The sequence below is a fragment of the Arvicanthis niloticus genome, chromosome 5 (assembly GCF_011762505.2).
Source record: "Arvicanthis niloticus isolate mArvNil1 chromosome 5, mArvNil1.pat.X, whole genome shotgun sequence".
In the NCBI taxonomy this organism is placed as follows: domain Eukaryota; kingdom Metazoa; phylum Chordata; class Mammalia; order Rodentia; family Muridae; genus Arvicanthis; species Arvicanthis niloticus.
The window spans coordinates 42,613,953-42,627,129 of NC_047662.1; the positions used below are offsets into that span (position 1 = coordinate 42,613,953).

At 49.4% G+C, this 13,177-nt stretch overlaps 1 protein-coding gene across 21 annotated transcripts in view; it reads right to left on the reverse strand.

The window, feature by feature from the left end:
* Nucleotides 1-13,177, reverse strand: part of Lrp8 (LDL receptor related protein 8) — a 72,140-nt gene that overhangs the window by 13,949 nt on the left and 45,014 nt on the right. For 10 of the 21 annotated variants that reach the window (XM_034502519.2, XM_076934525.1, XM_076934523.1 and 7 more), the window contains 9 exons: nucleotides 11,378-11,416; nucleotides 10,128-10,247; nucleotides 9,930-10,055; nucleotides 7,101-7,275; nucleotides 5,057-5,284; nucleotides 3,670-3,788; nucleotides 3,322-3,461; nucleotides 1,865-2,006; nucleotides 757-909 (listed from right to left, as the gene is read on the reverse strand). In XM_034502519.2, the coding sequence (XP_034358410.1) occupies nucleotides 757-909; nucleotides 1,865-2,006; nucleotides 3,322-3,461; nucleotides 3,670-3,788; nucleotides 5,057-5,284; nucleotides 7,101-7,275; nucleotides 9,930-10,055; nucleotides 10,128-10,247; nucleotides 11,378-11,416 (1,242 nt within the window). The other 11 variants (XM_034502520.2, XM_034502518.2, XM_034502516.2 and 8 more) reach the window with 3 other exon arrangements.

Sequence of the window (13,177 nt, forward strand, 5' to 3'; positions counted from 1 at the left end):
TACAAACCCAGAAGCATTTTATCCTAATCTAGAGTCACATCATTAGGTTTAAATTCTTCACATTAAACAATTGAATCTGGACATTATAAAGGAGACCTAATGCTCAACCCAAAGGCCTCGGCTGTGCATGGAGACTGGGAACCCAACCCCATTTATGAGGATGCAGTGCTATTCCACATGAGTTGCACGGGCACTCAAGGGCGTCTGATGCAGCATGCTAGGTCTAGCTAAGAACAGGCATCTGCTAGAAACGGTCAGCGGAGATCAAGGACTCTTTACTCAAAGTCTTCTTGATTTTATGTTACTTTTAAAAGACTTGTTTACTTTATTTTATATCTATAGGTGCTCTGCACCACGAGCTTGCCTGGTGTCCTCAGAGGTCAGTAGAAGGAATCAGGATTGGAACTTCTGGAATTGGAGTTAAGGATGGCTGAAAGCCAGTATATAGGTGTTGGGAACTGAACCAGGGTCCTCTGCAAGAGCAACAAGTGCTCTCAGCCACAGAGCCTTCTTCAGGCCCAGTAACTTGAGGTTTTCAAGGGATTCCAGAAACTTCCTGAAAGTTGGATTTAAAACATCTTATGCACATTACACTTTTCTGGGAGATGGGAAAGCCTTAGAAGGTGCCGCGAACTCACACATTCAAGGAAGTGTAAATAAGACAAAATGTGCAAACGTGAGAGACAACCAGGGAAGATGGAGGAAAACCTGGAACATACTGTGTCCTAGGAGTCAAGGGCAATGTTTGTCACTAACCTCGGTAGCATCTCTTCATGTCTGGGCCCAGCCACATTGTGTCAGGACAGGCACACGTGTACTTGGGAGAGTGGCTGGAGATCTGAGGAGCAGGAAGGCACAGGTATTCACAGCCGCCATTGGGCTGGGCACTCAGTTCGCAGGCATCTGCAGCTAATGGCAGGGGGAGGAGCAGATAGAGAGCATGTTGGGACATGGACAGGCTGTGCCAGGTCCTCTTGTCTACCAATAATGAGATCTCACCAACTGGACTTACTTAAAAATCTTTCCTTACTTTTACTTGGGCACCTACCAGCATAGTGCTTGGAACTTTATCGTTACCCGTAGTCATTCTTACAGCTCTGAGAGGTGGGGGTTACAGTCCCAACTGACAGAGAAGCCTACGCTCAGAGAAGACATGTACATGTTACAACTCTAGGAATTTTGGAGACAGACTTTAAATTGAGTTATATTGATTCCCAAACTAAAACTACCCCTCCCCCACGGTGCTTGTCTTGTTTTTCCCTCCTCTGTGTACCTGCCATTCTTTTCTGCTTTAAATCTCTAGAACTAGATTCAGGCACCAGTCTTATTATCTTCTTGCCCTCTTTGCTGTCTCCATTACCCTGGCAACCAATACCCATTACAGTCGGTCACGACAGCCCTGCAGTATGAGTATTAGACCGTTTCCCATAAGCCACCTGGCTAACTGCAAGGCCTCGAGACACATGATTTCCTAGTACTGCAAAATGGGTGCAAGAAGTGAGCATGCACTGCTGTGTCACAACAGAAGGAACTTGGCCATCAGGTGAATCCGAGTTTATATTTTTGTTCTTCTACCTGCTGACAGTGTTTTATCTCTCCAACTTCAGTTTCCTTGGTTATTGAATGAGAAATACAATAAGCACCTGTTATAGTGTTGGCAAAACTAGGATGCCTATGTGATTATTTATTCCTAGCCTTGCTTCACACAGAGGCTGAAGTAGACTGAGACAAAATATGGCAACACGTTCTGCAACAAAGAAGGATTATTGTATTCCTGGGGATGCTGGATGAATGGAAAGAAACTTAGCCTGTCAAGTGGCAGGAGAGGACACAGGCAGGTGCGGACCAGGGAAGGCTTACTTACCCTTTGGCTGCTTCAGCTCATGGAAGATTACAATGTCATGTGGGTTATTGAGGTTCTCAGCCAGGATGGAGATTTCCAGGCCGTTGAGACGATTTGCGCTGAAAATGGCCTCGTTCTCCAGATCCGTCCAGAATACCTTGTCCTGTGGAGTACGGATGTAAAGACTCGGAAGCCCAGAATCTAAACTCCATCCAAGCTTAGGGCCTAGCCCCAAATCAGGGACAGGACGAGCTGGTCCCAGCGCTATCTACCCTGCCCATAGGTTGTCAGAAGATTCTGTCTCTGTCGATGAACCAAAGTCTCCTAGCTTCCTTTATCTTAGATGATTTCTTGGTGATTCTGTGCTGCTGAGCTAAGCTTACTTCCTGGAGCCAAAAGAAAACCAAGGTTGGATGTCTACAACTGGTACCATTCCTGTGGCTTGGGACTAAGATCAGAAGAAATGTGTGAGTTCCTGAGGGCTAGCTGCTGTTGGGCCTTTTGGGAGGAACACACAAGTCTATATGGTTAGTCCATAGAAGACTAGACACACATCTGTAGGCAAATCCACAATTACAGGTGCAACCATGCATCTTGTCCACAGACCCAGACACACCCGCACAGGTCCACCTAGACTCCTGAAGACACTCATGCTGAAGTACCATTTAACGTACATACACATCAAAGAGCACACACAGGAACGCACACGTCTACTCTGGTGCACTTATGCAAACTCATGCACATGCACAGACTTTACACATGCGGGGAGGTGCTCAAGTACACATACATACACTTGATCGAAGCAGGGGCTAGATTAGAGGAGGTACTTGGCACACAACGTCAAGCCATACTGAATGACGCTGTTCTAAGACAATACTGCCATTGCCCACACAGACCACCCCTTCTTACTCGGCCTTCCCTCGACAGCACGGTTAGTCTGTGTGTAAGAAATTTTGGTAGGTTCTGGCTTCCTTATTTCCCAAAAAGAAAGGATGTTAAGGTCAAAGCAGACAGGCTTCTTGATTCTTTTCCTTCTTGGGAGCTTCCTGAGGGCTTGGGTAGTGTCTATTTTACTTCTATGACCCCAAGATTTGGCAAAGGTCAACAAAAATGAGCCTAACTGCATAGCATCTCTCAGGGTGTGCCCTACACTAAGTGATTCTAAGGACACGCATATATATTTCTCTCTCCCTGCCTCCTTCTGTATGTGAGACACAGGAGCTGAGGATGTGGACAGGAAGCATCTGTGCTGAGTGATTTACTGATGTGACAGTATCTGAGGAGCACAGAAAAGGCTGCCAGGCAGACTGGGAGGCTGAGCCTCTGTGAAGGCAGCTCTTGGAGTCTACACAAACCTGTCAGCTGGCTTCCCGGTTCTTTTGTTTCCCTTTGGACAAGTCTGGAAGCATCCTATTTGAACAAGCCTTTTCTGGGTTTCAGATTCCCAATAGGGTCATGCCTACCCCTCTGGGGCTCACCTCAAATACAGCTACCGAAAAAGGGTGACTCAGGAAGTCAGTGGAGAAAATCAGCATCTTTCTGTTGCCTCCGTTGAAGTCAATGCTGGATAGCTGGTGCAGCTTGGAGTCCACCCAGTACAAACGCTGGCTCAGCAAGTCTTGGGGAGGAGGGGTCAGGTCAGACCGAGGTTACTGCAGCTGCCTCTCCACTCCACTGCATTCCCCCCTACCCACATGCCCAGCCTAAGGGAACAAAGATACTGGCCACCATGAGGGGACTCTGACACAAGACCCATGGGTCTCCAAACAGTTGTCAGGATCAGTTCTAGTGCAGGCTCACAACTCATGTAGATAGGCAGGGCTCACCCAGCGTGATTCCGTTGGGCCATTCAATGTTGTCTGAAACCAGTGTTTGCCGGTCTGCACCGTTGAGTCCAGCCTTCTCAATCTTTGCCTGGAAGCCCCAGTCAGACCAGTACATGAACCTGAAAGACAGAAGACCCCAAATTAGCTTCTTGTTTGGAATAGATGGAGTATCTGAGTCACAAAGGCTCAGTGGTCCACTGAATAGTTGGGGATTATATTTAATGGGCAAACCTCTGAACTCCTTTGGAACTATCAAATCTTTTTTTTTTTTTTTTTTTTTTTTTTTTTTTTTTTTTTTTTTTTTGGTTTTTTGAGACAGGGTTTCTCTGTGTAGCCCTGGCTGTCCTGGAACTCACTCTGTAGACCAGGCTGGCCTCGAACTCAGAAATCCACCTGCCTCTGCCTCCCAAGTGCTGGGATTAAAGGCATGCGACACCACTGCCTGGCAGGAACTATCAAATCTTAGAACAGGCATTTTACCCTTCAGCTCGTGCGAGCCTGGGGGAAGCTCAACTTGCCCATAATCTACTCAGTGTCAGCTGAATGGCCTGTGAGCTCGGCTGTCGCTGTGGCTGCTCGCACCAGAATCCTGGAGCCTTACACACCTCTCCTGATTTACAGAGATGAAAGTAGAAGACCATCTTAACCCAGGTCCCTGCTCCTAGACCCTCGTTTCCACTAGAGATCATGGCAGCTCACTGTTGCTAACTCACCCTTTCATGAGAAAGAAGGAACATTTCCACTAAGGAACATTTCCTCAGTCCCACCCAGATGTGGCCAGAGTAAAGTAGCCTAGGTTACAGGGGTCCACATACCGGGCAACAAGGGTCAGGCAGGGGTGGGGAAAGGTGAGAGGAGCTAGGATCAGAGCAGCTTCCAGGGACCCGAGTCCTCGAATCTTACTGGTTGCACTGAGTGAATGGCTTATGTAATTCCCACTGGGGAAAGTTGTAGGGAGACAGACTTGGGATTGTTTGGGAGGGAGGGAAAACTCCACTATGTAATGGGAGGTATTCCACAATGAAATAAGGGCCATGAAAAACAGTAATGAGTTCTCTGTCCCCAAAAATGGTTAAGCAGCTGCCCAGATACCTATGGATAGAAGCCTGAAGAAAAGCCTCTACCTCTGAAGCTACCAGGGACCTCTAGTCCCATAGCATTCCAAGACATGCCATTCCAGCTTTACAGTGAGTGAGCCAAGAGTCCAGGGTGATCTCTGGTGACTAATGCCCAATACCTTGCCTGAGGACAAATAGCATGTGGGTTGTTTGGACTTTTTTCCCTGTGTCTGACTGGCCGACAGGCTTCTAGAACCTTTGACAGCTCCGTAACAGACACACGAGAACTGAGCACCTTTGGAATGGAAGGTTTGTGTGGGGTTACTCACCCTCTCAGGGGGTCCACGGCAATGGCTCGGGGCTCGCTGAGTTCACGGCTGAAGAGAGTACAGCGGCGGCGTCCATCGGTTGTGGCCACTGAGATGGTCTTATTGCCTGAGTCTGTCCAGTAGATGTGCTTATGGACCCAGTCCACCGCCAGGCCCTCTGGAGAATGCAGCTGCTCATCAATGAGGACCACCTGCTCGTCCGGGATACTGGCCTTGTCCATGTGGGCGCTTAGGAGAAAGCAGGGCTGGCCATGGGCAGATGCTCCACCCATGGGCCCATGTGGAGCTGCCTCTGCAACCCTCCCCTCTTTGTCTTCTCTCTGGGCCATGGCAGTGGGTTCTAGAGGAACTTGACTAATCTCCACTCAACACATTCCTTGAGCCACCAGGGTAGGGACACGGGCTGAATCAGCTAGTTTCTGGCCTGAAGGAGGTCAGTTAGTGGGGGAAGAAGCTTGCAGGCAGGCACAATGCAGTGCGGAAGCTACGGCAGCAGGGAAATGGAGACTGCACCGTCCTGCAGAGTGGGAGAAGCCTTTGTGGTTGAGTCTTGAAGGACTAGATCACCAGGGGCACAAAGATGAAACCAAACACACACAGAGACCAGTATACACAAGCGTAGAAGTGCACACGTTCAGAAAGGATGCAGTGTTTGGTGTGGCAGAGCTGGATTATGGGATGCAAACCTGGAGATAAGTTTAGGCAAGAACTGCATCCTGATAGCTCTGGGTACACTGCTAAGGAACTGGGTTGTAACCTGGGGCAAGGGTGGGACAGGTGACCAAGTGAGTCCAGGGATATAGCTGGGAACGTTAGATCACTGTGGCAGCTGAGGAATGGACGGTCTCAAAAGGAAGGGAAGGGAGGGAAAGGGGAGGTTATGACATGCAGAGGTGAGGTGAAGAGACTGCAGAAGGCTGTGCAGTGCAGAGCAAGCTGACTACACAAGCACACAGGAGGCGTCAGGTTGCCATCCCCGCCCCCTCGGTGCTCTCTCCATCTTAATACTTCCGTACTGCCCACTGCCATCCAAAATTCTCGGGGGGGCACCTTTACTCAATGCATAGCAAACTGCGAGTCTCCATTCCTGTCCCTCAACCACAGACTGCCCAGCTCCCGATACCTGATCTCCCATGTGTCCCATCTCAAAGAGGAGCACAGCTGTGGTTTCTGAGTTAATTCAGTTAATGCCTCATCTAGCACCATACCCAGGCTCTCACCACATCCTGCTTCCCAGTCACACTTGCCGGACAGACTCTAGCTGCTTCTGTGTGTGTAGGCATGAACTCTGTGTGTGTGTGTGCTATGGGTAGGTAGGAATCCAGATGTCAGCGAATCACACTTGGCAGTTCGCTTCTGTCTTCTCATCCACCCACGCACCTCATCCATCTTTCCTTCTACAGTGACTCAGTGTCTACCCAATGCCTGGTTATCAGCAGGCTTGCCAAGTAGATCTCAAGGGCAAAACAAGAACATTAACTCTCCAAGGAGGTCCAGATATGCAGGGAAGCCAGATAAGGGAGAGAACTTTCTCAAGTATCCAAGAAGTTTCTCAAGCGCTAAAGTCATAGCCAGTGACTGGAGCACCCAGTGATGACTGGGGTACTACCATCCAGGAAGGTTTCCCAACTGTCGAATTGGGTCAGAGGTTTCCTTAGAACTCATGACTGCAAAAAGGTGGCCCTCCAGGTGGGATCCTCCAGGCAGAGGCCAGATCTTAGTCACGTTGAGTCCACAGGGTCCAGAACACAGGTATGTGACCTTATTTGTAGTTCTCCATGGAGAACCCAGGGAGGTTTCTCCCTTTCCTCATTTCCTCTGTCCTGCAATTGACAGCTAGGCCACCAGGGGTCAGACATAGTCTAGGATGTGGACTCAAGGCTGTTTCCCCACAGGTTAATGAGTCCTGGGACTTCTACTCCAGCTGTGATTCAATATCCTTTGTCAAGCCCAACTCTGCCCTGAGGCAGAGGCCAGGCTTCTTCTCTGTAAACTGCCCTCCTTCAAGCCTCTCATGCTTTGCCACAGCGTGCATGACACTCACCTGTAGATCTTGCGGTAGGAAAGGTCGCACCAGTATATTCGATTGGTAGCTACTTCCACGTCCAATGCCACGACATTCTTGAGCATGGGGATGAGGCGCGAGTAGTCCCGCTTCACCAGGTCTATTCTCCGCACCTCATGTCGGTTCGTGAAGATTAGGGTTGGGCTCTTGCCAGCTGCCATGGAAGGAAGCAGTGTCAATGGAGAAAGCAGTGAGCCTGGAGACCAAGCTTCTAACCCTCGTTTGCTGGGTGAGAGAGAGGTTCATTTTCCTATGAAGTGGGGAGGATGGTCCCTACTTCACAGGCTAGAAGGGCAGATGAATAATGAGTACCAGCACACAGCAGAAGCTCTACTTTCTGTTAGGTACATACTCCCAAGTCCATGACTCCCCGTGTCCTCATGCCTGCACTGAAGCCTTCTGCAGCACGGACCTGGCTGCCTGTCCAGTCCATCAGCCTTTCTCCCATCATGGATTCCCAGTCAAGTTTCACGACCCAGGCCCTTTTCAAGTCTTTCCTTTGCCTTAGAGTGTGTTTCTTTCAAGAGATCACTACCCTTTCTACTTGGGCCTCCACCTGCCATCCTGCAAGAACGGCCTTACCTAAAGCGCATAAAGGTCCTAGAAAGATAGCCCGCCATCAACCGAGATAGGACATGTGGCATCACAAATCACATGCATGCACTGGACAGAGCATATAACTGAACTTGTATAGTCAAAACTTATTTTTAGACTCTAGTGCTAGATTTAGAAGATCACATGGGGCCTAGATATTCTTGACTTCCATTTGGAAGACCGATAGATATCCCAGAGGTCTTTAAGGACCATGCGCTGCCCCGCCCACAGGTGGTTTTGAGATGATTCAGGTAATTCTCAGGCATAGTTCCCATGTTTTCCAGTACACATTTCTGTCAGCCACCTGGTCCCGTTTCTATGAGTCTGTGCCAGGCTAGTGGGGACAGGATGGGCGCAGTCCAGAGCCATATACCAACAGGGACTGTGTAGTATTCACACAAATATACTGTGTATAGTGACAGAAACTTCCAGGGCAGAGGGGTAAGAGGGAAGTGGTGATACAAATATCCAGAAAATGGGGTTCACAGTACAGGAAGCACCAGATGGAAAAAAAAAAAAAAAGCTAGGTTCTGGGCCTGCTCAGTCACCTAAAACCAGAACTTTCCCCACCCCAAATTACAGCCATGACTTCATCTCTCTCAGCTGGGGTAGAGCACATCTTGTGAATTTTATTGAGGACTGTGTCAGCAACAGGGACCTGTGTGTTTATGCTTTGAGTTTTTTTTTAATAACTATACCTTAGTCACATGATTTGGTATATATATTCAGAGTTGTTGCCATTGCCTACATATGGGTCATGTCACTCCTGTCCCATATGGAAGTAAAGACAGGTTTACATGTGATGTGTGAATGTGTGTTAGAACATGGTGTGGGCAGGATATTTTGGGATTTATGGGTTTTTATATCAAGTATTGTAGCTACTGTGTTACTGTAATCTATGTGTTCTATCAAGTATTTGTGAAACTCCAGAACTGTCTGTTCAATACCTCCGTGTGAAAAGCTACGTACGGTTTCCTTATACTCAACCTGTAGCAAAGTCTAAACTCCTCCTAGACTTGCCTCTCTCGCCATCTTTCTCGTATACTGAAATATTCTTTTTTTCCCTCCAGTTATTCTTTTTTTCCCTCCAGTTATTTGTCCTTGGAATCTTCTGATTCATTTTTCTCTAGAATCCCCACATTAAACTTACAAGCAAACCCTGTTGGTTGGCCTTCAAAATATACACACGTCTGTTCACTTCTCAATATTCCCACAGCAACCATCCTGCTCCAAGCCTTTCTCCTGGAAGATCCCAGTAAAATGTGGCTTCTCTCTGGCCCTCTGTAGTCTGTTCTCAGCAATGAAGCCAAGCAGAGCTTAAATATTACAATGTGCTTCCCTTCCACTTGGAACCTTTTGAGGACTTCTCTCAGACTCAGGAGAAACCAAGTCCATCTTTAGGACGGTCTGGAAGGCTCTGGGGGAATGCTCCAGACACCTCTGACTTCACCTCCCGCTAGTCTCTTTGTTCCAACTACACCAGTGTCCTCGTGATTCCTTCAACATTGGAGCACACTCCCTGCCTAGGGCTTTTGTGATTTTTGTTCCTTCGGCCTGGGATGCTGTTCCTGCTTGCCCCCTCATCTCCTTCAGCTTCTCATTCAAATGTCACCTTCTTAGTGAGAGCGTCCCCGACTCTTCTGTTTAAAACCACAAGCCACCATCCTCTCAGCCTTTCTCATCCCCATTCCCTCCTTTATTTCCCCTCAGCCCTTACTTGCCACCTGCCAGGTGCTGTATTTTGGTTAGCTATCTTATTTTTTCATCTGTCTCGGTGACAAACAAGCGTACCGTGCCATTTGCTGACTGAATCTTAGTGCCTTTAGCAGTGCTACTGCATTTAATATGAAGAACTAAATAATTGCATCAGCTGGATAAATGGATCAATATAGAGAGCTGCACACGTTTTTGTGTGAGCTGCCTATCCTGGCTCTGTGGTCCAAGCTTGTGCCTGTACACTGTGTTGTGCTAATGTAAACTGCAGGCTATCATGAATGATTCGAACCATGCCTGTGGGTGTTAGCAGGCAGCGCATCACATATGTGATGTTCACTTGTACTTTGAGCACTGTGTGTGACCCATTTGCTCTCTCTCTCTCTCTCTGTGTGTGTGTGTGTGTGTGTGTGTGTGTGTGTGTGTGCTCCTCACACATGTGGCTGTTTGGTGTTTTCTAGACTGTCCAGCATTGTTCTCTATCCTTTAGGAAGTCCATACCTACAGCTTTGCAGTTCTTGGTCAGAGTATCCATCTCATAACCAGGGTGGCATTCACACTTAAAGTAGCCCTTGTAATTCACACAGATTTGGCTGCAGGCATCTGGGTCCTGGCATTCATCAATGTCTGTGGAAAAGACCAGAAGTCAGAACTAGCAGGAGGCTCTGCATGTGCTTGGGTAGATGGGGGAGGGCTCACCACCACAGGTCTTCTGGTCCAAGAGCTGAAAGCCTGCTGGGCATGTGCACTCAAAGCCGATTTTGAGGTCCGTGCAGATGTGGGAACAGCCGCCATTATTGTGCAGACACTCGTTCAGCCCTGGGGAGGGATACAGGCTTCTGAACTCTGCTGACAGGCAGGCAAGCGGTCCAGAGCAAAGCAAAGCCTTGGGGCAGCAGACACCCACAACCAGGCGACCAGGAAGCGGCACTGAACCAATAGCCAGATGGGAAGGAGGAGGATCAGAGGGCAGGCTTCCTGATTAGACAGGGCCAGTGGAACAAAGAAAACACAGGTCCTTGTCCCCCTAGACCACGACTCCATCCATTACTAAACTAGAGGCAGCTAGGTCTTACCTGGAGCTCTGAGGTCGTTCACAAACACATTTTTAATAGTTCCTTCTTCCTTCTAACCTTTAAGCTTAAACTCACATGTATAACGTTCACCCCAGGGATATCCCCTGAGTGCTTTCTGAATGCCTCTGCACATCCATCTCCAGGTTCAAGGGCTCTCTCTGGAGGCAGGTGCTGCCACTTTGGAATGCTGCTGCCCTTACAAACCTCTTCCCAGCTCTGCTCTGTGGGGTCAGCCCAGGTGCAGGGGCTCCCTCAGATCTCCATAAACTGCTGACTTCTGGCCCCTACTATTTGTGCTTTCTCAAGGCAGGGCCCAGAGTTAGTTGGCCAGTTGGCAGAAGTCAGATAGTGCAGAATGCCCTTGCTTGCTACAGCTGGGTCTCTAGGCCACACTTTCTTTTAAATATGCCTGTGGCCAAGTCAAAATTCTCTCCTACCAGGATTTACACTATGGAGCCTTTTCAACTTCTCTCTGACCTGTCTCATTGATCTACCTTGCCACAAGCCTAGACCAGGATTACCAAGTGCTACAAACGGTGAAGGGATGCCAAGAGGTTGTCTGGGTCTGGTCCCTCATTCTCCACCCCCTCACCACCGTCTGGAGGGTCCTTGGGGAGGCCAGGACCAAGGCTTACCAAGTTCTCACAGTACCTTCTGAGCTCAGAATCACAGAAAGTTAATCCCACAAGCCAGGAGAAAGTACCATAGCAACCCCTCTGCCCACCAGGCTCATGCACTGTGACTCCAGCCAAGCAAAGCAGAGCTGAGCGTGGCCATGCATCCAGCTGGTCGGAGCTGCCCACCCCAGGCCATGCACAGCTGTGGGCATCCCCACCTCCAGCCGGAGCCATGCTTAGGGAATGTCCCCTTTACCCCTGGGCCTCCTCCTGTTTCCCTGGAATGTTGGTGCAACTGAAAGAACAAGACCACAGCGAGCCCATGACTTTGGGGGACTGGGAGTAGCTCCATGAGGCCCATCCCTGGGGAGCCCCAGACTTGTGGAGGTCATTTGAGCCATGGTGGCTTCAGACTAGTTGCTGGGAGAGCTCCCACTGGGAACCATTTGGTCACTCACACCCTCTGTCACCTGTTTTGGGTTTTACTATTCCACGAGCACCATCCATCCATTCATGTTTTCCCGTTCACTCACTGCCTCCGTCACACACCCACCCACTTCCTTCCTCTCTCTTTGCAGGTCGTGGCAATCTGCAGCTCTATTTACTGGACACTCAGCGACAGGGCATGTGCAGGGTGGTGCTGCCCAGGAAGAGCTCAACCTGACTGTGGCTTCTGATGAAAGAAGCCACGGAGTGCTTCAAGGCCAACATGGGTTGAGAGAGAAAAGCTAGGAGACCCAGATTAGTTTATCCCTGATCATCTTCTTTGGAAGGGCGAAAGGGAGTCTCTGTCCTTCTCAAATTCTGTGGAGCCCGGAGAGGAAGGAAGGGGCTGGAGGCCTGAGTAGGATTTGATGTCACTTCCCCCAGCACAGTACATACTTGCATGCACACACCTTCATGCATACACACACATATACACACTAGCTTATGTGCAGAGGCATAGACAGGTCTGCAGGCTCTACAGACATGGAGATGCAAGCAGAGATACATGAATGCAGTAATTCAGAGATGTGGGTACGGACACTTGACTCTCACCAGCACAGACAAAAAAAGGACACACGTGGACACAAACAAGCATGTATTTCTCTGTGACATGTCATGCAGAGGATGCGGATAGAGAGTTTGGTAGGTTAGAAGACCCTGGATAACCACAAATCTGAGTGTTGTGGACAAGGGGTTCAGCTGCTCCTGATTCCCTGCCCCCCTTTCTAGGAGTCCCTTCTGGATCTCTTCCAGGCAAGGCCTGCAGGCAGTGGGGTCTCTGTCTCCTGCAAGCCCAGGCAGAGGCTCAGTGAGCTTTACTTAACTATGTTTCCCTTCAGTCTGACTTCATTTACATCTTCAGTAGGGGAGCAAAGAAGCTCAGAGCTCCGGGGCACACTGTTCCTCTGAGTCCCCAGGAGGGGAGATGCGGGTCTTCCAGGAGACAGGACAAGGAGGGGCCAATCTGACTCTGTTCTCTGGGACTCCTTTGTCCAATTCTCTAAATTCTGGCCTGAGACAAGTAGAGATGGCTCACAAACCCTTCTGCACACTCATGGCTTCTGCTCCACCTGCATCTCAGAGCCTCTGCTCTCCTCACTAGTCCTTGGAGAGCAGGCTCACCCTACTTCTCTCTAGTTAGACTGCAACTCTGGATTCTTTCACCAGTTCCAGCTTCTCAGGATTTAGAACGGTGACACTGCCTGCTGCTGGGAGGGCCCTACTCCCATTCAGGCCCGGCCTGCGCTGCTGGGCTATGCTCCTAACGGGCTCCCTGGCTGCTTCCTCCAATCTTTGACTTTGTACGATGTCCTGCCAAGAACTGGAAGAGCTCAGGGGCCGAGGCCATGGCTAGATCAGCAAGGCAGGAACACAGAGGAAGGGAGAAACTTGCAGAGGGCGCACACTCAGTTTGTATGTGGCTGAAATGAGGAGGCTGATTTTGTGAGAAGCAGCTGCATCTGAGTGTGCGGATTGTTAAGAGGGCCCTGGGGCTTTGCAGCAATACAGACCACGAGATCCCAGAGGCAGAGGGCCCAGTGTGAGGCTACAGGAGAGCACAGGGTCTAAA